General features: G+C 44.6%; 1 protein-coding gene across 1 annotated transcript in view; it reads left to right on the top strand.

Annotated features, from left to right (window-relative positions):
• Positions 1 to 27,980, top strand: part of myt1lb (myelin transcription factor 1-like, b) — a 56,805-nt gene that overhangs the window by 26,552 nt on the left and 2,273 nt on the right. The window contains exons 10-26 of the mRNA XM_076300032.1: positions 5,172 to 5,306; positions 8,079 to 8,169; positions 9,570 to 9,677; positions 10,040 to 10,248; positions 11,681 to 11,767; positions 11,807 to 11,973; positions 17,113 to 17,175; positions 17,242 to 17,403; positions 19,456 to 19,464; positions 20,332 to 20,453; positions 21,564 to 21,632; positions 22,265 to 22,327; positions 22,767 to 22,850; positions 24,095 to 24,316; positions 24,627 to 24,718; positions 25,406 to 25,509; positions 26,953 to 27,096. Of these exons, the coding sequence (XP_076156147.1) occupies positions 5,172 to 5,306; positions 8,079 to 8,169; positions 9,570 to 9,677; positions 10,040 to 10,248; positions 11,681 to 11,767; positions 11,807 to 11,973; positions 17,113 to 17,175; positions 17,242 to 17,403; positions 19,456 to 19,464; positions 20,332 to 20,453; positions 21,564 to 21,632; positions 22,265 to 22,327; positions 22,767 to 22,850; positions 24,095 to 24,316; positions 24,627 to 24,718; positions 25,406 to 25,509; positions 26,953 to 27,096 (1,931 nt within the window). The remainder of the gene's footprint in view (positions 1 to 5,171; positions 5,307 to 8,078; positions 8,170 to 9,569; positions 9,678 to 10,039; positions 10,249 to 11,680; positions 11,768 to 11,806; positions 11,974 to 17,112; positions 17,176 to 17,241; positions 17,404 to 19,455; positions 19,465 to 20,331; positions 20,454 to 21,563; positions 21,633 to 22,264; positions 22,328 to 22,766; positions 22,851 to 24,094; positions 24,317 to 24,626; positions 24,719 to 25,405; positions 25,510 to 26,952; positions 27,097 to 27,980) is intronic.

The following is a 27,980-nucleotide window of genomic DNA, read 5'->3' as shown; positions in this document are numbered from 1 at the left end:
TTGAGTCATGACTAAAGCAGGCACGGAGATGCGCTCACTCATGAATGTCGTTTCCAGGGAGAGCATCATTAGAATTTTACTGGGGCACTGGAGACTTTTACTAAGGCACGTGCCCCAGTGAATAAGGTCTAGTGACGCCCCTGTCCCTAACCTGGTTAAATTAGTCCCTAAGATAACACAAAAGGGCTCAGATAATTACTTGCTCAGGTGCTCTTCTGCGACGGGTGAAGTGAGAATCCAAAGAAAAAAGAGGTTGAAAAAGTATAAAAAGCCTTTAATTCATCATGGCAAGAACTGGTTAAAAGCACATGGGCCTACGATAGTTTGGAACATCACCGTACACAATCATATGCACCAGGCAGTTTTTTCTGCTTCACTCTTTCATTCACCTTGAGCCACCCCAGATTTTCATAGTGTGAGGACTCAAGGTTTGAACCAGTTGGGAGCCCAAACAAAAAGCCTGACTAGCTTGTTTTGTGATGTTTGCGGTTTGTTCTTTAGGTCTTTGAGGCACTGCTAAACCAGGAACTACAAGCGTAGTCAATGGGCACTGTATTAGAGCACCTGATAGTGTTGTCATGGCTCATTGATCAACAAGCTTTGAAATCCTGGCATGAAGTGTAATTCTGTTGATTTTAAAAGTATCAAATGTAGTTTAAGGTGTTTTGTGCTACTGGTCTCCCCCTGCAGTTGCTAGTATGTACAGTATTTCACCACTCTTGGCTAGCACCTCCTGGATACAATTTTTTTATAAACCGGCATAGATAATTTCCAAAGGTAATGTTACATGATACAAATAGTAAGCTATTGCACAATTGCCGTAAAGCAATTTGATTCTCCTGGACATTGGAAATCAAGTTGCAAGGCTAGTTCTCTGTAGCCGGCTACTCTAGGGCTGCAGAAGTGTGCTACTCTCCCTAGTACAAGTTTACAATCAAAATTACTTCAAAGCTCTTATATTAAAGGAAAAGAAACTTGCATAAGATGCCTTTAACCAAAACATTCTGTGCCATACGATCTCCAGACAGGTTATTGTCAAGCACACAGGTATTTCACAGATTCCTTTACTGTAATCACAGTATCTCCTACAACAAGTTGTAATCCAGGGGATTTCCTTGGTCCCAAAAGAGATTGACTCTGTTTTCCCTAAATGTAGAGATAACTTGTTGTCCCATAACCAATTTGTCACTCTCTGGAGTTCATTGCTCAATGTTTGTTGGACCACACTTATATCTTTGTGGGGAATCAAGCAGAGCAGAATCTTCAGCATACAGGAAGAGATCACATATTTGAAGTCACTAATTTGAGGTCATAATATATACAAGGACAAAAAACGGACCCAGCACTGACACTTGTGGGACACCACAGTCCTTTTTTGGTTTGGACAGCACTCCATTTAAATAATCTATCTGCTGTCTGTCTTAAAGATAAGAACTGGCCCACTTTAAAGCTAAATCACTGAAGCCCAAAGCTTTGAGTTTCATTGTCAAGATACCATAGTCCAGTATTTCCATGCCACAAACCTTTCCCTCACCCAGCTCTCTTCTGATGTACTCTGTGAGAAACAGTAGGCAAGTATCAGTATATGGGATCTCCTGAAGCCTGACTGTAATTCATACATCAGATCATGTGAAAAGATACATGTATCAGTAGAATCTTGTCTATGTGAAAGGGACAGAAAGGTGGCCATCAAGCAAATACTAGTGATACAGGAAGATGAGGCAAAGCGCAGGATTGGGAACTCCTGGTGGATGTCGGACGGCAACTGCAAATTCTACAGTGTATTGCTGTGACTGTTTTGAGACCAGACATGGTGTTGTATTCAGAGTGTGAGTACAATGTCTCTAGTACTATTCCCTTTGCAGATGTAAGAGAAAGCCATCGAAAGGAAGAAGTTAAACTATGCAGATCTGGTGGTAGAAGTAAGAGAATGTGGCTGGTAAGCACACATAAGTCCAGTGGAAATAGGCGTTGGAGGTTTTGTAGCAAAGTCAGCCACAACACTGCTGCTGGATTTTGGTTTCCGAGAACGGTCACTGAAAGGAGCTTTAAAACAGCTATCTGAGACTGCTGAAAAGGCAAGCCAATGGATATGGTTGAGGCGCTCACAGACTACTTGAAGTCATGTCATAATGAGAGTTGATGTGTCAAATAGTGTGATAGTTATTGATGCCCACATCAAGGTGTTTTGGCTGATTATACTGCGGACCATTGTTACCATTTGTTGATAGAGAACACATCATCAGAGTGGACAGGGAGCTTCTGGAGCTTTCATGGGCCTAATCCAACGAAACACCGAAGGAGGGTGCCCACTTGAAAACCCCAGTGAAATGCTCTTGAAGGCTGTTCTGGTGTTGGTGATGTTTGTTCCTGCTTTGGTTCTTTTCTTTTTTGAGGGCGATTAGGCTGCTAGCTTGGCTTAGAGCCCGCATCAATGGGGTATAAGCACTTTCCAGTGAAGCCTACGTGTTGCGCACAGAGGCTGACTTTTGTGTGTGTTTGCAACTTTGGTTCATATTTGTTGTTGTTGTGTCCCACATCACATTATAAATAAGCTGCTCGTTTTGCTTAGAGCCTGCATCAACGGGGCCAGCACTTGCTAGTTTGTAGATGCTAGATGTTTGTTCCTGCTTCGGTTTCTTTTTCTGGGCAATTAGCTTTGCCTAGAGCCCAACGGGGCATTAGCACTTGCTAGCGAGGTTTAGTTGTTGTACACAAGGCTGTTGTTGGTGATTTTCTGTTTGCTGCTTTGGTTCATTGTTGTTGCTATTGTTGTTGTAGTAGTAGGCCTATCCCATGTCATGCTGTGTAATCTTAAGGCTCAGCTGTTGATTGGCCACTGTGGTAAATCACAGGAAACGTAACACCTCTCCTTGTGTATATTTGATTTTTTTTTTTTCATTTTTTTCAATGACTTAAATGCACATTAAACCAGTTTGTTACCTTTTTTGAACAGTGGAATTGCTCTAGCTAGTTTCAGCTCACAGGGGAACTTTCCACAATATGGCCCATGACACATGGCGAGATAATTTCAGCCCTGTGCTTCAAAAACCTAGCTTGGTATGTTATCTACACTGGTTGCCTTGGATAGATCAAGTTCTTTGAGTTTCTTTAACACCACAACCTCACACACTTTCCTAAAAGAAAATGCAATAGCTTTAACCGCCTTTAGATAGAACTGTTGAACATGTGTCTCTCCAAAGAACCCTGTGGCAGTTGGCAACTTATCAACCAGAGTTTTGGCAATGGATGTGAAATAGGTGTTCAAACCATCAACCCCCTCTGCTTTGTCTTTTCGCCACCAATATCTAAGCTGAGGTTGACTGATTTGGTCTATGGTTTATTGCTGTACCCAAATTGTACCCTAGTGTCTTTCAGAGATCTTGTGGGTTATTCTTGTTTTCTGATCTTCTCACTAAAATATCCCTTTTCATCATCATTACGGTGTATGACCTGTGACCAGTCCTTTTGCTAAGGGAGTCAATGAAAGCTTCCTTACAGTAGTTTTTCAATGCTCTCATTTTAACGGTACTGTGACAAGCAAAAAGAGATTTATCTTATTTCCTTGTACAAAATATACCAAAATGTACACTAAGGCCATATCCAAAAACCCACATCCCTAATTTATCTGACACAAAAGATTAAGTCTGTAATAGTTTGAGAAGAATAACCTACTCTGAATACAAATATCCTGAGTATCGTATAAAACACCACATACATAGGTAAACACTTGCATAAATGCTGTGTATTCACATGCATATACTAATCACACATACATTATTGTCCCCAGAGCTCACTGGCTGTCTCTCATTCACTTTCACCTTCAGAGGTTGGCATTCGACTTTCCAATTAAGTCTGTGTATCCCCTCCCACTCCCCCTCTAGCGTTCTCTCTTTCTCTTTGACTCTGGGCATATTGGGATACCAGGCTCAAGGATGCCAGGTACCAAGTTACACCACCGTTAAAATTTTAATCAGTGGTCTCCATGGCACAGCGTATCTGAGAACCCCTTTCTCTCTTCCTCTTTCAACCTTGCTCTCTTTCACTGTCTTTCTTTCTCTCCCTCCATCATTCCTTCCACTTCTTTCTCTTTGCATCTCTCTCTCCCCCTCTCTTGCTCGTTTTATCACTGCATCTCCTTCACCTCTCTCTCTTTTCTTATTGTCATCAGCAGATGAGCCTCAGAGCGGCCTGCCTGTCATTTTGGCCTTTTATGAGTGGCCGTGCCCAGTTTTCCGCTCCTCTCCTTGGCTGCTAAATCAATAGTGTGTTGCGCACAGAGGAATTCTGATCAGGCGGTGAAGGGTCTGCCTCATGGCTCAGTGATGAAGGTGATGATTTTTAAAAGTGCAGCGGATTTGCACTTGTAAAGGAGGACGACCTGGTCACATGCGTGATGCACATATGAATGGATGTCGCCTGCCTTCTGAAAGTCCATTCATTTGTACTCACAGGGAGAGAGCCGTACTGGCTAAACTGTGGAGAGATCGGTACCAAGTATGAGCATGTTTGGAGGATGGGTTTTTGGAAGTGCAATCATGTCCAGAGATCTTTGTATAATCATGTTCAGCTAGAAACTAGTCACAGTGCTGAGGAATGCAAGCCCGATATTTCTGCATCAGATGTGTGTATGTTAATCATCATGCTATATGTATGTAAATAAGGCAGTTTGGTTTTGTATGGTCCATTGGGAAAATGTACTGTAAGTCATACCTTTGTGCAACTGATGCAAACTGAAGTGTGATTGTATATACTATTCTATGGAACTATATTACTATATGGAACATTTTTGCTGCACCTTAGGGCAACTTAGATTAGATGTGATTATGGGTTATGAATTGGGTGTTTTGTTGTTAAATATATACTTAAATGTCTTCATGTATACAGTAAGAGTTTGGTAAAAAAAACTACTAATCTAAAATATCCACAGTTCCACACCATACATATTTTATTGAGTGTACATATGTTTGGGGGTGGTGTTGAATCTATAAAATAGAATTCATATTTTCATTTTTTTGTATTTCACCACCTCTGACCCTTGGCTAGAAATACACATTACCGCCAAGATTCCCACCATTAGTTGCCATGGTAATGACTGGTTCATTTTCTCTTGCTCTTTCTTTCCCTGTGTTTGTGTGTCTGTGTGTGTGTGCGTGCACGTTGGCACTCAGATTCTTCCCGCTCAGACAAGAAGGAGAGCCGGTGCCCGACGCCTGGGTGCGATGGGACGGGTCATGTGACTGGTCTTTACCCCCATCACCGAAGCCTGTCGGGGTGTCCTCACAAAGACAGGGTGCCACCAGAAAGTGAGTACTCCAACCCTGCAGGTGTCTCTGCTGTGGCATGACGTAGGAGAGTCCACTAACTGTCCACAGTGTTCCTCGTGACAGTGTTGCATGCTGCATGGCAACGTGTTCTTGTACTTGGATCCTTTTGGATCCTGCAGTCACTCAGCGTGGTGGTTTTGATCAGCTGTTTTGCATGCCCTGATGTGAGTGCATGGTTTGTGTGTTAATGAGGGCCATAATAAAACATAAAATGGTAGAGGTTCTATGATTGGACGTCCATAGTTGTTCAGAGGGAACATGTTGAAATGGCTGCTAGGAGATTCTGATGAAAACTTTTTTTCCTTTCATTTAATTGGATTGTGGCTGACATCTACAGTAACAGGTCCTCTACTCTGTCTCTAATAAAAACAGAGATTATTGTACAAATTACTCAGATCTTTTATTATGTGCATCCACTGCTTGGTGGTTGTGTTTGACTTTGTTGCATGACCAGTTGTGTGCATGTTCTTTGTCTTTCTGAACCAGCTGCTCAGCTCAGACAGGAATAGCAGTGAGGCATCCAACCAGCAACCAGTGAGCTCATAATGTGAGAACAGGCACGCTTTCTCACATTTCTTCAGGTTGAGCTGCTTTGTGAGACCCATGAAATCAGTTGTCAAAGTTTGAATGTGTTTGCTATTGACCAAGATTGAGGAGACCTCCGACACAATATGCGTTCGCTCATTCTCCGCGTTTTATTTGCCCAATTAAATTTCCCTTGAATAAATCCAAATTATAGATGGTTTGTGTGTTGTAGCTGCCACTGAGGCCATAAACATTCGTTTTTTACACTAAGGGGTGTGCAGTTTGCCACAGCGCACAACCCTCCTCCGTCATTCAGTCTCATTCACCTTGTGTAAATCTCCCAATAAACCGAATTTTACACGTTTCATTACCCCAAAGAAAGAATCCGTCGTTATGGTCCTAAATGACCCAGACTGCAATCAAAGGAAGTGACTGTTTAAATGACAGCCTAGGAATTAGTTAGCATAAAAGATTTTCTTGTAAAGTGCCCAGATGTCAGAAGGGCCATGGTAAAATTGGCGAGGCCACTGAACTGCTGTGTGATTGGACACTAGTGGGTGTTCAGATGGAGAGGGCAAACTTTAACCTTGGACCATATGGCCAACGCTGAAATAGAGATAAAATGTTGCACACAGAACGTATTTCAAATTTTCTTTTTTTTTTCTTCAAAGGAAACACTTCAATTTATTGCTTCTTTAATCTTTTTTTTCACACATTATCATGAAGTTTATCCGTGTTCTATGAAATATTAAACAACGCATTTAAACATTCTTTAAGAATTCATTTACTATGATTTCATGATCAGAAGTGTGCCTTACCCAAGCAGAATCAATCCGTTAGATGCATTGAGAACTCACTGATGTGCACACATACATGCACACACACACACACATAAAGCAGCAGCTCCCCAGTCCTTTGCCCTTCTGGATCACTGTGGCAGCTCTGTTGCCACTGAAAGGTGACCTGTTGAGGGTGGCTGGGATATCGACAGGTCTCTGCTTAAAAATGCATTATCTGCAATGGAGCAGCTCCCGACCAAGTTTCCTCCTGTCGATTTGTGGTCAATAGCCCGGCCAGAAAGGACCCCGTCAGAGGCACAGGCGTATTTGCACACAATGGGCTGCCTGCAGAGGTGACCCGCTGTAGAGACCTCCCTTACGTCGACACACATGGGGGGACGAGGTGTTATTGACACCACAGCGTTCGTTTTTTAGTATCCAATTTTTTTAAGGACACTCTCTGGCAAATTAGTTTTAAATTAGCTATTCTGCTCATTCCACACACCTATCTGCTGAATGGATACACATCAAATTATGTTCCTCTTTTTGTGTAATCAAAACGATTTGCATTCGAAGGAGAGAGACACAAAAACCTGAAAGCTTAAAATGAAGTTTCCTAATGAAATTCATTATTACTGCCATTAAACAGTGCTCATCTGTGTGTGAGAGGCACAACATGTTCTTCTTTTCCTGCTTGCAATCACCGTGCAACATCTGCTGTGTTTGGTTGAAATGCGCACGGACTGCTTGTTGAGGTAGCCCATCTCGTCCAATTAGAAGTATGTGTTGTAATTAATGTGTCGGTGAGCTGAGAGATGTGGGTTAGGGTTTAAGGAGGTGATAATGATGAAGCCAACAAGTGGAGTGTGCTCGCCAAGGCTCTGCTACCCACACTCCTTTGCACCTCATGTGTCCTCCCGCACTTCCGGAGATCATTAACCTAATTGGTGCCCATGTGGATTTAAGACAAGGGTAGTTTGTTGCTATGGTAAAAAGGTATGGAAGGCCAAGGCCTATTATCGTCCAGTGGACAGGGAGACTACCTGCCTGTCATCCATGATCCATTGGATTTTTCTTGCTGATGGAGGCTGCATTGTGTTTGTTGTGTCCATATTTGAAATATGGTGCTTGTGTAAACTATAAAATAGTTTTACTGTGTATATTTAACCTGAGCAGACTGTTTGCTCAGACTGGTGAAGGGCAAGGAAAAGACGAATGTTAGGAGGGAGAGAATAAGTAGGGTGAAGGTGCAGATGAGACGACGCAGTGGCTCCTTGGTTGCCTGTCATTGTGGTGAATGTGTTTAGTCTTCCCTCTGTCTGCATTTTGCATGCGCTGAGCTTCCTCTTGCTCCTTTGTCTGCTCTCACTGTTCAGACTAAGTAAAATGACTAATATCCAGGCGTCTAACCAGTTATTTTCCACTCCCTTTCTTGTCTGCTGCCAAGTTCTTGCAATGTATGAAAATGTTCTTAAGTGTCCTACACCCGGCTGCACAGGACGCGGCCATGTCAATAGCAACAGGAACTCCCACAGAAGGTGAGTGGCCCACGGCAGGGAAGCCAATATCTGATTTGGTTGAATAGTACCATTTGTAGGTTTTATTTTCAACATTTTCTATGTGAATAACCAGCAACAAATATCCATTGTGAACCAAGTAAAAATTGCCTCCTTTTTAAATGTAGATTGAATCTGAGGTTTGTAGAACTGTAGGCTATTTCTTCAAACATCCATTTAGATAAATGTTTCAGCTAATCACCTAATAGCTAATCGAAAATGTATTAAAAAGTACTTCACCAAGTTAGCATTCTCTTTACATGATATGATCTGGCATGAGACATATTGGTCAGCCTGTATGTGTCAGTGTCCAGTGCGAAGGTGAAGTGTGGCGTCTGCGCCTTTTGTCTAGTATTGAGGTGTCGCCCGGTGTGTATAGTCTCCAAAAAACGTAATGCTCAAGTGAAGAAAGGGGAGATCGCACACAGGGGCTGAGTAGTTCCAAAAGTGTATTTTAAAAAGCTGAAAAAACAATGTACAGGCCACATAAACAAGGGATAAACGTTTCGGGTCTAGCCCTTCATCAGTGTTCCTTGTACGTCTATACATTGTTTTTTCGGCTTTTTAAAATACACTTTTGGAACTACTCAGCCCCTGTGTGCGATGTCCCCTTTCTTCACTTCAGTGTCCAGTGCAACTCTATAATTCCTTTGTCTCTGTCACTGAGCTGCACATCACTGGCTTTATGGAATTGAAATGCAGTTTCGGTCATTCACCTTGTGCAGCAGACACTTGCTCCGAGGTGGTGGCAGAGGACAAGGTGTTACCCACCGCAGCTGTTGTGAGAAGCAGGTCTTAGCAGCAGCCATTTGCACCTTCATGACACCCAGTAGGGGGACATTGTGCTTTAGACCCGGGAGGTGCGGAATGCTCTCCTCAAAGACCCCCTCCACACACACACACACACACACACACACATACACACACACACACATACACCAGAATCATGCATGACTGGCGTGAAGTCTTCCTGCTTCTCACACACGCAGGCGCTCACACTCACATTCACACACACACACACACACACACACACACACACGTGTGGGCTCACACCTCACGCTCACTCCACCTGTGCTTGCCGCCGGCATCTCTCCTCCCCCCGTGGGACTTGAGCAGTCATTACAGTTGCCGAAAGTACTATTTAAAAGAGAAAGAAAAGCGTAGACATGGCTCCTCGGTCTGATTCAATTGACTGGCACACTCATCGTCAGGCAGAGGTACAATTACAGCTACATGCCAGGTGCTTTTTTTCCCCGTTCTCCTCTTTGAGTTTGTGTGGTATGATATGTCAGGTTGGATTAGTGAGGGGAAGGAGAGGCTCGAGCCTGTGCAGGGAGAGCCGTCTCTGGCAAATGGTGCTCAGTGTTCTCAATCTGTTCCAGCCTCTCGGGGTGCCCCATTGCAGCGGCAGAGAAGCTGGCCAAAGCCCACGAGAAGCACCAGTCATGCGACGGAAGCAAGTCGAACCAAGGCTCAGATAGGGTGCTGAGGTAACTTCTGCTGCTTTCTTCATGTATTTGTTTTTTGCATGCATTCATGAGCGTATCATTTCTGAAAGGTTAAAGCTTTTTTTAGTGAAAAGCTTTAAGCTTTCAGAAAGCTTTTTTAGTAAAAAAAATGCATACTGGCAAAATGTTTGCACACTGTAGTGTATGCTTTTTTAAACGATCAATCCTGTACTCGCTATCTAGTTTTTAATAGAATTCTAGTTTTAATATTTAAAACAGACCATTTCTGCCATTGTTTTTGAAATGTTTGTATTTGACAACAGTGAAATGCTCACTCTCTGAATGTAGCACTGTAACTTTCCCCTGATCTCTTGGACCTACAGCCCCCCTCATTTGTCTTCCAGGCCGATGTGCTTTGTGAAGCAGCTAGAGATCCCTCAGTACGGACACAACGTGCCCACCACCACCCCACGCTCCAACCTGGCCAAAGAGCTGGAGAAGTACTCCAAGACCAGCTTCGACTACAACAACTACGACAGCCATGGGGTGTACGGAAAACGGGCCATTGCACCCAAGGTCCAGGGCCGAGACACGTCCCCCAAAGGATATGATGGTACGGCTCGTAGCACTATGTCTATGGTTCTGATCCACCACACAATCAAATGGTTTGTTACGGTTTTGTTAATTGATCGGCTACTTTGGACCACAATGTACACATCAAGTCTATATGAAAAATCCTGGCATTTTAGTTTGATCTCAGCAGCAACACTGCCAAGGCTATGGGCCTTAGTATGAACTATGAGCTGAACTGAGCAAAATGCATTCCATTGCTGGAGATAAAAACGCTGCCATCCATTAAGGAAATAAATGTAAATGTGATGTAGCATTCTGCCAATAACACTGCAAAAGGAATAAACCATCGCCAAACACGTTGTCACCTGAAGTCATTTAGCATAAATGCCTTCCATCACATCATAAAATTGCAGCCAGAAAAGCCCCCCCCCCCCCCCCCCTCCAAACTACAAACCACCCTTTTGATTTTCTTTCAAAGCATACACTCCCATAGTCTAATCATATATGCATAGTGCACCTTCCCTTTGCCTCTCCGGTCTATTCATAAGTCAGAAACTAATGCATGGAAATGAAATGGTCCAGGTGCATAATGTATGGCAGAGTGGCTGAAAGTCAAGGTCTTGCCTAATTGCAGTGCTGGAGCGTCCATCTCTTACCTTTGGCTGGGGGCTCTCTGGCCCAGCTTTAATAGGTTAGAGTGCGCGAGCTGGCAGCAGTGTTCACAGCAGGACATGCCACTTTGATGCCCAGCTGGTGGCTGAGACTCATTGTCTCTTTGTGCCACACAAAGACACACACACAGAGAGAGAGAGAGAGAGAGAGAGAGAGAGAGAGAGAGAGAGAGAGAGAGAGAGAGAGAGAGACAGACAGACAGACAGACAGACAGACAGACAGACAGACAGACATATATGAATACACATGTACTGTACATACTGTCCAACCCCAAGACCACTGATCAGCAGGCCTCCAAGCACTATTCTCTCTCTCTACCCCCCCCCCCATCTCTCTTCACCAAAACATTTGAAACATTAAAAATCAATCCACTAAAGTAAGAGATAATCCTATTTGATGATGACACTAAAATAAAGATCAAATCTCATATGTGATAATGGGTCATTATGCCCGTGCATCAACACATACAGGAAATGAGTGTTGTTGAGCCCAGAAGATGGAAGATGACTGTCTTTGCTCGCTCTCTGAAGTCCATGAGTTGTAGGCTGTGTGTGTGTGTGTGTGTGTGTGTGTGTGTGTGTGTGGACAGTGAAATGTGAATTTAAGTACAGAATATCTTTCAGCTCAGCTCAATATCTTCCTTTTTCCTCTCTTTGTGTTTGTATGTGTATGCATGTGTGTGTGTGTGTGTGTGTGTGTGTGTGTGTGTGTGTGTGTGTGTGTGTGTGTGTGTGTGTGTGTGTGTGTGTGTGTGTGTGTGTGTGTGTGTGCGTGTGCGTGTGTTTGCACGACCCCCTTAGCCAAGCGCTACTGCAAGACGTCCAGTTCAGCAAGCAGCACAGCCAGCAGCTACGCGCCGAGCAGCAGCGGCAGCAGCCTGAGTTGTGGTGGAGGAGGAGGAGGAGGAGGAGGAGGAGGAGGAGGAGGTGGGGGCAGCAGCGCCAGCAGCACCTGCAGCAAGAGCAGCTTCGACTACACGCACGACATGGAGGCGGCGCACATGGCCGCCACCGCCATTCTCAACCTGTCCACGCGCTGCCGCGAGCTGCCCCAGAGCCTGGGCGCGGGCAAACCCCAGGAGCTCTGCCCACGGGTACGTCTCCCAGACGCTGCGCACGCCACACTCACCACGGGGGGGGGGGGGGGGGGGTCTGGTGCCACGGGGGGATGGGGGGTGAGGAGAGGTGGAGGGGAGAGGAGAAGGGGGTGGGGGGTAGTAGAGGGAGGGAGATTGGGAGTTGGGGTAGAAAGGAGTAATGAAGTGAAGGGCCTGTGTGTGTGTGTGTGTGTGTGTGTGTGTGTGTGTGTGTGTGTGTGTGTGTGTGTGTGTGTGTGTGTTTGTGTGTGTGTGGTGTATGTGTGTGTGTGTGTGTTTATGTGCGTGTGTGTGTGCTGGAAGCTGACTCCAGGTCTTTCATGTCGCCTGGTGACTAGGGTGAGGTGCACAGCACTAATTTAGCCCTCTACATTTTAATTAAACTGATGTGTTTCTTTAGACTTTGCAGTCTGGCTGGGGCTGATTAGTAAATGATGAGGATCGAGGCTGGATAGGGCCTCATAAAGTCAGGGAAACACACACAGGCTTTTGTTACTCTCCCCTCATTAGATCAGCACAGTCAACGAGCAGTGGTTGGATGTGTCCTTCGGAGAAAAATACAATCTATTTAAAATGAAAGGAAAAAAATCTGAAATGAATGACTATGATTCATGGCTGTTTGACAGGTCATGTGAGAGACAATAGTACCAGATACTTGGATTAGACTTCAGCTCAGTACATCAGAGACCATGTAGCCTACTCATTTTCCCCCAGAGTTGGTATTACAGTGGTGCAGACTCTATAGCAACACAGCGTGCCATTTGTTTGTATCTATTAGGACAGGGCCTCTGCACACCACATCCAATTTGTCACTGTATTGCATGACAACCGCTTGAAAAGAGGAACTATCCCACAACTAAGGTCAGCCAGGAAGCGGAGAAAATGCTAACAGTGATAAGCAAGGGCAGTAGGGGGGTCTTTAGCCACGCTAAGCAGAAGGGCACGGCCGCATTTTATGCACACGTCTCTGTCGGGCCCCTTTTGATTTTCTGTCAGTAGATAAGATATTGAGAGGGGCATGATGGGAAGACATGGGGGAGGCTCTCGGAGAGCATGAAATGTCATTGGGCGAGGACAAAGTTGCCACGGCGATGTGTTTCCCACTGTAAACAGGGGCCTGTTCAGCCAATGAGGGGAGGGCTGGCGAGTGGACCGGGCGCTAGCGGAGGAGTGAGGATGTTTAGCGCGTGGCACCACGGGCAGGAGCGAGAGACGTGGTGGGCGAACGGAACGGAAGTGCTCGAAGCTATAGAACGGAGAGAGGGAAGAAAAGACAGAGAGGCAGAAAAAAAGGGTTTCTTTCTTCCTTTCTTTTGCTCCGTCTTCCCATATTTTATCTTTTATGATGAATAGAATTTAGACTGGCAGCTAAATTCATCCTTGGATGCCAAAGACGGACTGACAATGGAAAGCAAAGCGTCCTTGCTGTAGCAGCAGTGGCCGAGTTGGAACGACATCGCACATTTGCGCCGTAATGCCGGCGAGGCTCTGAGCCATTCCTGCAGGCAGATCGTTATCCATTAAACACCTCCAAATTCCACATTCAACCTCCTCCAGTTTTGCTTTTCTCATTCTGAAAAATGACGGCCCTACTCTGTCTTCTTTGCCATGCAGCATGTGTGCATTTATCCAGCTTTTTTTTCTCTCCCACTCTCTCTCTCACACACACAAACACACACACACACACACAAACACACACTCTCTCATTCTCTGTCTCTCTCTCTCTCTCGCACACACATACTCTCTTATGTTCTCTGTCTTTCTTTCTCTCTCTCTTGGTTAGTTGCCACATTTGGTTGGTGTGTAATGCCATCTCCCAGTCTCTTTTCCTTTCTTTCCATTTGAATGTCAGCTGTTTTTTTGCCTGTACTCTGTATCTCTCCTCCTCTCTCATCCTCTCTCTCTCTTTCTCTCTCTTTCTCTACATATCTGTCCATCTCTCTGACCTCTTTGGTCATTCCCTCTGAGGGTTTCCAAGGGCATCATAGGTCTGGGTCAGCTGGCCTACTTCATCGCTCCAGCATTCCACTCTGTCCATCCTCTCATCTCTCTCTCTCTCTCTCTGTCTCTCTCTCTCTCTCTTCTCTTTTCCTTGTTTCGCCCTCTCCCTCTAATTAAAACTGATGGATATGCCTTACACACAGGAGGTTTGTCACAGAGGCTCTTCCAACACTGAGTGCACAAAACACAACACAGACACACACACACACACACACACACACACACACACAGACACACACACACACACATACACACATACAGTCACGCCCTCTGTCGCACAGTCTGTCATATGATATGCATGCTATTCTGACTGAACAGAGAGGCAAAACACAAAGACGTGCTGCCAATTTGGTGGCAACTGAACGTGTTTCTGAATAGCCCTACCTCTGTAATTAGCACAACCAAATGCTTTTGATGCATGTGAGAATTTCACATCTGCTTTTTCCTCCGCATCACTGCAAATAGCTTTACAGAGACCGTATCAAATGCACAGACACACACACACACACACACACACACACACACACACACACACACACACACACGCACACACACACACACCCCTACACACACACCACACATGCCCAAAGAGCCAGCTAGTTCTCTCTCGTCTGCTCTCTATGGCAATGTCTCTGCCTCCATTTTCTCTCATTCTCTCCCCTTGTCTGTCCCTTTCTCTCTCTCTCTCTCTCTCTCTCCTCCCCCTCCTCTTTCACACTCCGTCCATCTCTCAGCCTCTCTGTGTTCAAGCTCTCTCTCCATCCCCCTGCCGCTGCAGTGAAAGGTTGTAATTAAAGGGAGTGAGCGTGTGAGCAGGAGACGGAGAGCCGGGAGGAGTGGGGGGGGGTGGTGTGTGTGTGTATGCGCATGTGTGTCTGTGTGTGTCTGTGTGTGTGTGTGTGCGTGTGTGCGTGTGCGAGTGTGTGTGTGTGTATGTATGTGTGGGTTTGTGCATGTGTGTGGGTGTGTGTGTGGTTGCATGTGTGTGTATGTCTGTGTGTGTGTGTGTGTGTGCGTGTGTGCGTGTGCGAGTGTGTGTGTGTGTATGTATGTGTGGGTTTGTGCATGTGTGTGGGTGTGTGTGTGTGTGTGTGGTTGCATGTGTGTGTATGTCTGTGTGTGTGCATGTGTGTGTGTGTGTGTGTGTGTGTGTGTGTGTGTGTGTGTGTGTGTGTGTGTTTGTATTTGTATGTGTGTGTGTGTGTGTGTGTGTGTGTGTGTGTGTGTGTGTGTGTTTATATGTATGTGTGTGTGCTGTGTGTGTGCATGAATGTGTGTGTGTGTGTTAGAGGTAGTGCCAGGCGGGGGTGGGTGCTGGGCTGGGGGTCTGATTGAGATAGTAATGCTGTCGCTCCAGCTCCAGGGCTGGCCGTTGCTAGCTCAGCTCACCAGCTAATTGCTTTCCAGCTGCCATTGGTGAGTGCAGGCAAGCACACCTCTCCTCCAAGTGCCTGGCTGTGGTGGTGTGATTGTTTGATTGTGTGTGTGTGTGTTTGTGTGTGTGTGTGTGTGCGTGTGTGTCTGCGCACTGACATACATGCAGATTCGAGCTTGGTAATAATGAGAGAGAGAGAGAGAAAATCAGCCTTGGGGAGCACAGCATCATGATAGCATTAGCATCACAGCATTATAGTTAAAGCAGAGGATTCCCTCTGCTGGAAATCGAGAAATGGTCAAAATGTACACACACACACACACACACACACACACAAATACATGAGATAGATTCCTATATTATAGTTCCTATAGTTCCTATACAATTCAATGTGCTCTTTATGCTCTTCCTAGAACGTGATCAACATGGGTGTAGTTCCCATTCTAGTCTCTAATAAACATGTGTCCTCATTTCACTATTGATAAAAGCATCTGTTAAAATCATTATATTTCAGCGTCAATCTGATTGGGGGTAGTGTTTTAATGCAGAGTGCTAATTATTTTACCTGTGTCTGTGTCTGTATTTTATTTGTTCTGTGTTTTTGGCTTGTTCTGAACCTACTAGTACACACACACACACACACACACACACACACACACACATACACAAACACACTCTCTGTCATTCTCTCTCTTGCTCTCACACACTCTTTCTATCTCGTTCACTCTCTCTCTCACACACACACACACACACACACACACACACACACACACAGCCACCTCCTCTTTTGTCCACATGCATCACAATCAAGATGGAGCAGTTCCTCTGCAGTGCACTGGAATGCAGAGCAGAGAATGGGGCTCAATGAACTATTTCAAATTTCATTACTGACATGAACTGGGTCTTGCTCCTGGCCTGAGCACACATAACCAACAGTACCCTAGTTCAGCCTGACACAAGCCCTCAGCACTCTATGCAGTCTATGTGTTATGTATTGATGTGCGTGCAGAAATCTCTGTGGGAAACTGTGTCCTTGTGTCTGAACATCAGGTTTATATGTAAAGTATTTAGGTTTTAAGCCAAAGTTAAATTGTGTGTGTGCGTGTGTCTGTCTGTCTGTGTGTGTGTGTGTGTGTGTGTGTGTGTGTCTGGGGGCCTTGGAGTGATGCGTCATGACAGGCTGCTTTAGTTGACTGTGCTTAAGATTACACTGTCACTGTCCCTTCAAACAATGTGCCATTTCCTATGTGTCAATGTAAGAGGAGATGCTAAGTCATGCTAGCAACTCATCACTGCAACATTTACTCATGTGTTCCACAGCCATGTCTTCAGTGCTTGTTGATATGTTTTCATGTATACAGTGTCAGTGGTGATAGATTTCAATCCACCTTCATGCATGCGTGCACAATTCAAGCATTTTGAACATACACACACACACACGCATATACGGTAAATACATATTCTTTAGCCCTTACTGAGATGGAACAGAGAGGAGGATAAAAGAGAGAGAGAGTGACAGATAGAGAGAGAAGAGAGGAAGACCTCTCACATCTCTCTCTTGCTCTCTTCCCCCCTATCCCTCCACTTGCTTCCCTCCCCTTCCCATGCGCCCCCCCCATTCCTCTCTGTCTTTTATCTCTTTCACCCGCTATCATCTCTTTCTATCTCTTTCTTCTTGTCTATCTGTTTATCCTTCTATCCCTCCCACAACGCCTTTCCCCCCCATCCCTCCCTTCCTCCTCCCTCTCTCCCTGTGGTAGAACTTGGACTTAGAGTTGGATGAGAACGGCACGCTGGACCTGAGCGTGAGTAAGGCGGTGGCAGTGGCGCCGCACCACCAGCAGAGGGAGCCGCCGCCGCCTCACGGCCAGCCGCCGCAGCTGTGCGAGCGGGAGGGCAGCTGTGCCGTGCTCACGCCGCTGGAGCCCATGTCGCCCCGCCGCCAGGCCCTGCTCAGCGGCCACTGCTACCCCCTGGGCCAGGCCGACTGCTGGGACCCGCACCTCGACTACGCCAAGATCAAATGCATCGACGAAGACGACCCCAAAGAGGTGCTGCCCCCGCCCGCCTGCCCCCTACAACCCCCCCACCACCACCCCACTGTCCCCTCCAGTGTCCTGCTGGAAAGGCACACACACGTCCCCACACGCTGAGAGCTGCGTCAAGTTGGACAGAGCTCACATTCAAAAATATTGATGCACACACGCCGACCGTGCCCACGGAGATGGCCAGTGCTATACACACGGGCAAGTAACAATGGCCGAGACATTCTCGCAGTGCAATCAAGCGGGTATTAGAGGAGAGAGCTCTGAAATGAGCTGCCATGGCCATTGTTCTCTCTTGAGTGCATGTGTATTCAGGCAATTGCATGAATGCCCCACACAGTGATAAACACCTGAGAGATATGAGTCCTCTCCAAAGTGTGCAAGGAATACACAAAGGCATACATTTTAATGCGCAAAACTTGCCATACAAACATACAGAAACACACACACACACACACACACACACACACACACACGGTCATGTGTCACTGAACATTTTTAAGCATGCAACTCAACATCTGTCTCTTCTTTCCCTCCTCTGTGCTTCATCCTGCATCGTTGTTGTTGTGTTTAAAACATGTTCCGAGCCATTTCCCACTTCAATACATTACGCTCATCCATACTATACATATATGTCAGCAGTGCCTATAGATGTATGTGCTTGAGACAAAAAAATCATTTGTCAGATTCAGGAAGTGTTTTCAAGCTTACAACAGAATGTTTCTGGATTATTTATCACCTGAGTAGTGTGTTTTGACCAAGGGCTTTTTGTAGGAAAACATTTTTAGGGCATTTTTTATTTATGTTTGCAGTACACATTTCAGACTTCTTCTTTTTTCCTTTCTGTCCTTTCATTAAATTAATAGAATAGATAGTGGTGTAAAAACCGAGTGATGTTTGCTGTACTGGAATCAAATGTGTGTGTGGTGTGTGTGTGTGTGTGTGTGTGTGTCAGTGTGTGTGCGCGTGCATGCCTGTGTGCGTACTTGCGTGTGTGTGTGTGTGTGTTTTTTACAGCGGCATGCAAGGTTCCTGTGATTGTGTGATTTGTGTGTATAATAGTGGTGGAGTAGGTGTGTGTGTAGCATATGAGCATATGCTGCCATGATTGGTGTGGGTGTGCTTGTGTTGAGGTTTGTATGTAGCAGAGTCCTCAGCATTCAGGTGATTGTGCAGTGCAGGAAACGGGAAGTGTAATATTCCAATTCATAAGAGATCAATTTGGCAAGGTCCTTCAGGACCATAACGGTAACATCCCAAAAAATGAGCTTGAAGCCAAGGCTGCAGTAAGACTGATTGTGTGATTTCACCAGACTGCCATCTAGTGGTCCATGTAAGAATGCATTTTCTTTTTGTATGGCATGTCAAGGTCTGGATATGTGTTAATATTTTAATAATTTAATCTCTTATTTTCCATTTCATCCTTGCAAAGACTTTCTTGGCATATACTACAACAAAACTGCTTGATTCTTCGTTTGTATTGTTACAACACCAACCTTCCAATGCTCACTTCAAAATTAAAAGCTACTATCTATATCCAAAGGCACAAAGGCGTTAACTTAAAAGATCCACGTGTCTGCTTAATATGCCAAAATCGACAGATTAATTCTCACTTCCTACCAGACGCCTGCGTTTCAAGGTGGTGGTGATTGACGGGTGCAGTTCGACAGCCAATTGAGGGTTTACTATTTGCATACAAATTGAGTGTGAAGCACAGCATTGTGCCATAAAGTGTGTGACTTTTTGATGATGTGTGAGAAAACCTGTCTCTGTGTGCTTGCGCGTATGTGTGTTTCGCCACCATGTGTTTAAAGGCTGATAATTTTCACTCTGAAGATCAGAGTTGAAATGCGACTGCGCTTAATGAAGACTCCCTTCTCCTCTTCCTCACCCCCTTCCCTCGTTGGCACTGAAAAGACTGAATCACTGACAGCAGGTTTCATCTTGCGAAAGGCTCGGAAAGATTCTGAAAAGACTCTGAGATAGCTGCAGCAGCCGTGTGTGTATATGTGTGTATGTGTGCGCATGTACGTTTGTGTGTGTATGTATGTGTGTGAGAGAGAAAGAGTGAGTGAGAGAGAGAGAAAGAGAGAAAGCACTATGTGAGGAGTGTATGCTTTGGTTGGAGTATTTGTATCTGGTTGTCTGGTTACATAGTGTAATAATTACTACACATTTCTTTGCATTGTATGTAAATGCATATACATATCTTTACTCACTGCTGCATAGATCACATCTCAGTTCAATACCTCCCATTAGGCTTCACACATACAACCTTCAACACAAATGTTCTTCATGCATGCACACAGCATACCTGAAACACAGTCTGCCTCTCGCCATTGGTTTGAGCTGCTGGAGCTGGTTTATGTGGGGGTCCACGGCGTTAGAGGGCTCCAGCCTCTATTTGTGCCAGAGTCCCTGGTTAGCGCCGGGCGCACGTCTGGCATGGGCTGAATGATGTGTCTGCGGGCACAGCCCCTGATCTCTGCTCTGCAGGGCCTTGGGCTCCAGGCCATCTGGACCACATCCCAGCAGCGCCTCCACCTCCACCAGCCACACACCTCACACACCTCACACACACGGCCCCTGAACCGAAGGGAAGGAGAGAAACACATATTCTCATCAAATTCTAATAAACATAGAAAATCATATTAACGACTTAATCTGAGGCTGGGGAAGAATGTTAACATTATTTTTCCTCCTTTCTCTTTCTGCTTATTCCCCCCTTCTCTCTCTCATGCTCTCTTTCCTTCATATTTTTTGTTCCATCTGTCTTTTATGCTCGGACTCCGTCTCGATCCATCTCAATCTTTCATGGTCTTTCTTTCTTTCTTTGGTCCAATCCCCCCCCCTCCCTCGATCCCTCTGTGTCTGCCTTTCGCCTTAAATATCCATCCATCTCTGTCTCTCTCCCTCTTCTGCTGCCCACTGCAGCCTGATGACCTGGACCCCTTCCAGGACATTCTGGACGAGAGCCCCTATGCCGGCGATGTCAACATCCCGAGTCCGAAGCCGAAGTTCGCCCCCTGCAAAGAAAGCAAAAAGGACCTGATAACGTAAGCAAGGAGGGAGGGTGTCGCGGCCTGTCCTTCCTCCTCTTCCTGCTCTTCCTCCTCCACCATGCCCCAACTCTCCCTCTTTCTTTTTTCCTCTTCCTCTTCATTTGTGCTCCGGTTCCTTTCTGTCGCACTGATTCAGTTGTCTCTGCCCGCAGCACTCTTGGCATGCTCTGTATGCTACATAATGTACTGGCAGCCTTCTCCTCATTTGAGCTAGGGCTCATCAGTTAGCATAGCTTTGGCTTCTGTGCTTTTCTCCCCCTTTTTCTGATGCTTTATTGTAATAAAACATCATGCTCATTCAACCTGTTCATGTTGCAGCTGCTCACACCCGGAGGTGTCAAGACCAACAAACATGATACCTATAGGCGCAGATCTATACACTTTTTTTTGCAGACAGTGAAGCTAAACTGGAAACAATGAAAAAAGAGAACTAATCAAAGAGGAGACTTTTTTCAGCCGTACTTACTCTTTCATTTCCTTTTGGGTTTTATTCTATCTATTGTTTGTTTCTGGAGACAGATGCCCAACACCAGGGTGTGATGGAAGTGGTCACGTGACCGGTAATTACGCCTCACATAGAAGGTGTGACATTTTTTCATGGTGGATTCAATATTTTCAATTTATTGTTTTCAGCTTACCTCAACTATGCTGTCGAACAAATAGCTAGAGTGCTTTTTCTATGTTAACCCTTTGAGTATGATGTTAGATAAGTAGTCACCAAGAGAATAAGCAACCAAACACACATCAAATGAATAAATCAGTACACTACGCTAACACACTCTTTGCATATAAATTGCAAATTGCTTTTGCATTGATTTGGGCCATGCTGTTTTACTGACAGAGCTGAACTCAAAACATCTAAACATTATTCAGAGGGTTAACTAATGTTTCAGATCTAATGACCCCGCACGTTCACCATGGCTTTTTTACATTTACAGTCAATTCTCTGAATGGATGCATTCCTCTAGGAGTGTGTATGTGTGTTTGTGAGTATTGTGTGTGTGTGTTTGTATGTGCGTGTGTTTGTATGTATGTGTGTGTTTCAATCAATACGCCTACCCCTTATGCTTCCCACTAACATTCAGGATCTGGTATATTTTCCAGTCTTTCAGGTTGTCCTTTAGCTGACAAAAGCATTCGAAGCATGATGGCCACCAACTCACAAGAACTCAAGTAAGGCAAAACAAATACTTGCACTATTATTATAAAATTGTTTTATATATAAAAGGGCAGACATGCAATAAAGCATGATGCAGATTTCAACATAGGCCCAAAGCACAGCAGACTGTATGTTTGACAGCACATGTACAGAGACCACCTGATAAGATCATATTTGTCCTTGCCATCTCCTTTCAGCCTTGTAACAAATAGATATGGGAACTTATCAGGATTATTTGAACTCAGTCATATGAAAGACAAAATTGCATTCAAGAGATCTTTAAACTGAGTTTTATGTGATATTCAAAGTTAAATGTTAATTAATGTGATTGTTCGTTTAAAAAGGGAACATTGGGTAAATTTCATAAGGTTGGATTGGTCTGATATTCTAAATGTAGTATGTTAATGAAAAATTAAGTTCAAGGCCATTCCCATCGTTTCTATGGCTGCAAACTTTCACCAAAGTCAGGTTTGTGATTGCTTCATGTAGCTGCAGCTGACAGCATGGTGGAAAAGAAGCAGTTCTCTCAGATCTAGAGCACTGAACACCATGGGTGGAGGTGTTGGGTTGGGCTGGGGTCTGTCGACCTCTGGACTAAGATGTGTCCTTCAGCCTGGACACTAACTGAATGTCCCTCTGTCCCCAGGTGCCCGACTCCGGGCTGCGATGGCTCGGGACATATTACTGGGAACTACGCCTCCCACAGAAGGTAACACATGTCCCTCATCAATCATGTCACTAGTGGAGCCAGCCCACCCCACACCCTTTTCAAGGGTACCTGAAGGGAGGGGGCCTGGATGATTGCATTACACATTGTGTGCAGATATTGTTTAATGAAACTCAATGAGCACCCTGCTGCTGTTTGATTTGATTTAGGTGATTAGGTAGAGTAAAAAAAAAAAACACGTTTGAGCATGTAATTATTATTAATCAGCACTACCAGATGATGTAGTGCAAAAGCTATTACTTCTTTTCTCAGTAACAGAATTAGTGAATTAACCCTCCAGGGGCTTGTAGCGCAACTACAAGTATCCAAGCAGGACACAAGCTTGTTTGGGTCCCACAAGGATAAATATGTCCCCCTCAGCAGTATGAATATTCATCCATTGTGAGAAGCAGAGAATAAACAGTGATGTTTGTCTCATCAGTCTATCGGGATGTCCCCGGGCACGGAAGAGTGGCATTAAAATAACACACAGCAAAGAAGACAAAGAGGACCAGGAACCAATCAGGTACACCCATCTGGGCCACACAAACCAATAAACTCATAAAAGTATCCATGCTCGGGGGCTAAACCAAATCTATCTGCAATTCATTTGGCTTATCTGCCCCCCTGTGCCAAGAGTAACCCTCTGTGGTAAGTGCAGGTGATTACAGGGGAAATCAAATCAAGCACTTCAAGCCTCAGACTGGCCTCATCACCTCATCGCGAGACATCTCTAAACTAGCAAGCAAAAATGAGAGGCGATGATCTTGGCACGCTTCTCTGCTTGTAGCTACAGACAAACCATGTCCTGCTGTAGTAGTTCCAGAACTGTATTGGATATTAAATTGATTTCTCATCAAGTTCACTGTTATTTTAAGACAGGAATATTTTGCTATACTGGAAATATATATCTGAGACCAGGGTACAGTATTCAAAACGCATGGGGAAAGTAGTTTTGTATAACATGGGGTTGCCACTTCTGTATTGATGCAATTTGGCAAGTTTCCTCCACCAGACCTGTCTCATACACCCCACTATTCCCTCCGATTGGACTGCAGCACTAGGGGGAGAAAATCAACATAGTGCTTGGTTTTACAACACAGACGCACACACAGACACACACACAGACACAGACACACACACACACACACACACACACACACACAGACACTCACACGTAAACAGCAGCCCCACTGAGCACTGATAGACTCAAGCAATTGCTACAGCTAACCATTGTTCTCTAAGGCCTGCTAATGTCAGAGGCAATTTAACGGCAGGTAGTGTAATCAACCGCAGACTCGGTTTAAAAAAAGAGATTAGGGCATTTTTGTACAAAGACAATCTCTTGACAAAAGCAGAATAGTAAGGTGTTGTGTGGAAAGTGGTCACTCCTGCCATTTGTTTTGATTTAGCCCCGCTACAGCCATTTTACCTACTTCTGGAAGTCTTGGGGTGGGGGGGGGGGGTTGACCTTTGACTTAACTCACATGAGTAGAAGGGTGCCTTTCCCCCACCTTGGTTCCTGTGCTCCAAGTTCCAAGTGTTCAAAGCTTTGTGAGAAAATGAGATGTGCACTAAGCCACAGGGTGTGAAGTGAACATAACGGCATTGCGAGCTCTCTAGCTAATGAGAATCCAACCATGCTGATACAACTCAGACTCACGTCGGGTAATATTATCACAATAATCATCAAGATAATGGTGATGGTGACAACGATTATACGGATCATAATGTGCTGTTTTGGTGACAACTATCTGTTCTTTGCTGCAGGTGTCCGGTACCTGGTTGTGATGGGCAGGGTCACGTGACGGGGAAGTATGCGTCGCACCGCAGCGCTTCGGGATGCCCGCTGGCCGCCAAGCGGCAGAAGGACGGCTACATGAACGGCTCGCAGTTCACGTGGAAGGCCGGGAAGACGGACGGCATGTCCTGTCCCACCCCTGGTTGTGACGGCTCGGGGCATGTGAGCGGCAGCTTCCTGACACACCGCAGGTGGGCCTCACCACTCCGCCAATAGGGCGACAGAGCCTGCATCTCACGTTTAAATCTAACAAAAGGTCATATTAAGTTTTGAGTTTTGAGTTTTGCAAAATGATGAAAGCTCTACAACAGTACCGCAATCACCCTTAAACATTAACAATGTGATTCAGCATGTAATTTAGCAACAATGTGATTAACATTACTTAGATTAATAGAACATCTAGATTAAAAAATGTGTCATTGGCATGGTACAGTATTTCACAGTTTACGTCTGTCTTTTTTACTTTCCTCTGTTTCCCCCCAACTGTCTCCCTCTGTCCAGTCTGTCGGGATGTCCCCGCGCCACGTCGGCCATGAAGAAAGCCAGACTGTCAGGGGTGGAGATGTTAACGCTAAAGCAGCGGCCCAGCAACGGTACTGTCCACTGCGTCCATACCTCATTACTAGTGTTGAGTGCGGGGCGCTCATCAGCAGCATGCATGCATATATAACAGGGCCAATCACGGGCTCCTGTGCCTAATGGTGTCAGCCATGCGTTGACATAGATAATGGCGCCAGTCTAGAGCAACTTCCCAATCAAGGACCGGCATACATTATGGAACAGTCAGTCAGTCCAAAACAATGGAGCCCTGATTGCTTGGTTATCATCACTGGCTTGCAATCAGGCTCATAATTAGCCCTTATGGGTGCTTACAAGTCTACCATCTAGGCTAGCCATCTTTTAGGGGGCTATTCTCACCCCTCAAAGGGAGAAATGGACAAGGTGCTATAAGGCTATTCTAACATTAAATACACCAGTCCAATACAAGTTGAAAAGGGTTGTTGATAGTCATGCATGATTAGTAAACTAGTACCTATGATTGCAGAGGGAGATGTATGATTGCATGTGCTCATGAGTAGCTACTGTGTATTCAAAGGTATCTCAATCGCTGATGAAGACAAAGTGCCAAGAGAATCATTAACATGAACAGAACAATTCACAATCCTTTAACCATTCAAAATGTCATATTACATGTCATAACAACTTCAGTTCCACTGTTTCATTTGATGGGGCCATTTTTAACTGTGCATTGTTTGTTTTCTTGTGTGTTTTTGTTGTAGGACTAGAGAATGATGAAGAGATAAAACAGCTGGATGAAGAAATCAAAGATTTAAGTGAATCTAATTCACAGGTGGAGGCAGATATGATCAAACTCCGAACACAGGTAAAGGCACTGCCACTCTGTAACTTGGGAATGGGAGAGAGTTTGCAAGTGGTTGCTTGAAGCTTTTAATGAATATATGAAAATGCTTTCCCATCTCTCACTTTAGAATTGAATAATGAAAACCTTTTAAAATCGATATGGAAACATATGTTTTGTTTGTGCCAACCATTCATCAAATGTCTGTTGGTGTGAATGGGTTATTTTTTTTAATTTTCAGTTAATTCTGAGAGGTTTAATCAACTATCAATCACTGTTTGTAAAATATTACTGAAGGATATTTTGTTCATTATGAGGATATGTAACAGGCCTACTCCACAGATATGACCAGTGTTATTGATAGAATGTTTTTTTGTGTTTGTGTACTAGCTGTTGTCAGGTTAGCATTGATACATGAACCTTTTACTATACTTTTAGTGTGTTAGTAGCCCCCTTTAACTCTTACACAAAACAGTGTTAAATGAAGTCAGGAGTTCCTGCATTCTTATACATGTCTATACACATGGCAAGATGGGGTTGCCATCGAAGGAGAGGCTAATGTGGGATTTTGCATAGCTATTGTTAATTCAGTAGGTACATTTTCAACCTGCTCTGAAGCTAGCTTCTGCTCTAGGTATGGTAAAGTGGGGCATTCCTAATTATAATGCAGACTCTCTCATGCTCCCCCTCTGTAACCGAGGGACTGTGGAATGTCCCTGTGGTGCTGTACAGCAACACTTTGAGTGAGCACTGACAAAAAACTAGAGCCTCACATGGCCAAAAAACTAGAGCAACCCCCCCCCCCACACACACACACACACACACACATACACATACACACACATTGTTTCTCAAAGACGTTTGAAATGGAATGAAGCTGAGTTGAGACAGCAAGTGTCTTTTTGTCTGTGCATCTCAATGTGTTTGTGTGTGTGTGTGTGTGTGTGTGTGTGTGTGTGTGTGTGTGTGTGTGTGTGTGTGTGTGTGTGTGTGTGTGTGTGTGTGTGTGCATGCTCTGTGTGTATCTGTGCCTGAGAAACCATCTGTGGTCCACGCACACAGCGTAACAGTTTTGATATCAGTTCAGTGCGCTGTGAGACAGAGGCAAATCAATGACTCACAAGAGCTCCTTAGATATGCCAGCCGGAGCCAGCCAAGCACAGAGGAGAAGTAGTTAAAACTAGACAGACCAGACATCTCTTGTGTCTGCTCAGCAGTACAATCCTCTGCCTTCTCTTTGGTAGAGTTAAACTACAACCCATTTGGATGCATTTGTACCAGGCATTAATGCTGACCTGGCAGTGTGTATCGGCTATTATTTTGGAGCTTGGTGTGTGTGTGTCCTTTGCTTGGTTGTTGTTCTCACTTGTGCAGCCCGAGATGGAGCTAGCCAGGTGGTATATGAGCAGCAGATGCATTTTTCCAAATAGGTAACCACTTTCTCATGATCTGGCCTCCCCTTTCTAGATTACCACAATGGAGACTAATCTGAAGTCGATAGAGGAAGAAAACAAGGTGATTGAACAGCAAAATGAATCTCTCCTGCATGAGCTGGCCAACCTGAGCCAGTCACTGATTAACAGTTTAGCTAATATCCAGCTCCCTGATATGGTAAGGGCCACCAACAAAGAGCGCAAAGCGGGCAAGTTTATAACAAAAACATAGCACATGGCTTGTTATTTAAGAATTCCTTTATTTTTCGATAATTTGATGCTTAATCACTAGTACAGTACCCAGGGCCCTAGTTGCATGCGGAAATCGGTTTTCAGCAAAGCAATTTAGGAAGCTGGAGGAGAGAGATTTAGAATGTTACCTTAGCGTCAAATCACACAATATGGTGAAGAGATGCTGATAGGAAAGGACTGATCCACAGCTGTGATCAGATCCAGTTTCAGCTTATGAAAACTGCTGTACCAAAGCTGAGATCTGTCCAATTAGTCACCGTCATGACTGACACTTTTCTTTTCAAATCAGGTCCTCTAGACTCACCATCACTGTAAATGAAGCATTTTTATGAATTTGCTGATTAACATTAGATCCAAACTTTCCTGACCCCACACCGTTTTGTTTTGCAGTAATATTCCCTCTAACTTGCCAATGAAATATTTCCTCTTCTCTTCATCATTTTGTTCATGGCCATGAAATTATTAACTGTAGAAAGAAAAGGCAGTGCAAAATAGGAAAAGTCATTTACTGACATTATTAGATTCAATTATTGGCAAAACACATGCCATTTTATGTAATGTTTCAAAATGTTAACTTACTTAATGTAGGAGTTTACAGGGCATGAACAAAACAGCTTTTTTCCATAAAACATTCCTTTTATTTACTTCACATGTAGAATGAGTCATATTTTAAATGTTTAAAGCATAATTTGCATACATATGGACATGGCAATAGGATGTATGTGTAAAGAGGGATAGTGCGTATTTCCCCTCAGTTCATTTAAATAATGTATAGTTTCTATACACCATTTTCCTTGATAATCATTGAAT

Source organism: Alosa pseudoharengus, unplaced genomic scaffold, assembly GCF_046254945.1.
Source record: "Alosa pseudoharengus isolate Yale_2024_CS ecotype anadromous, Long Island Sound unplaced genomic scaffold, YU_APseudo_1.1 YU_APseudo_1.1_scf_22, whole genome shotgun sequence".
In the NCBI taxonomy this organism is placed as follows: Eukaryota; Metazoa; Chordata; class Actinopteri; order Clupeiformes; family Clupeidae; genus Alosa; species Alosa pseudoharengus.
Note: the sequence above shows the minus strand (reverse complement) of the source record. Positions and strands in the feature narration are given on the sequence as shown.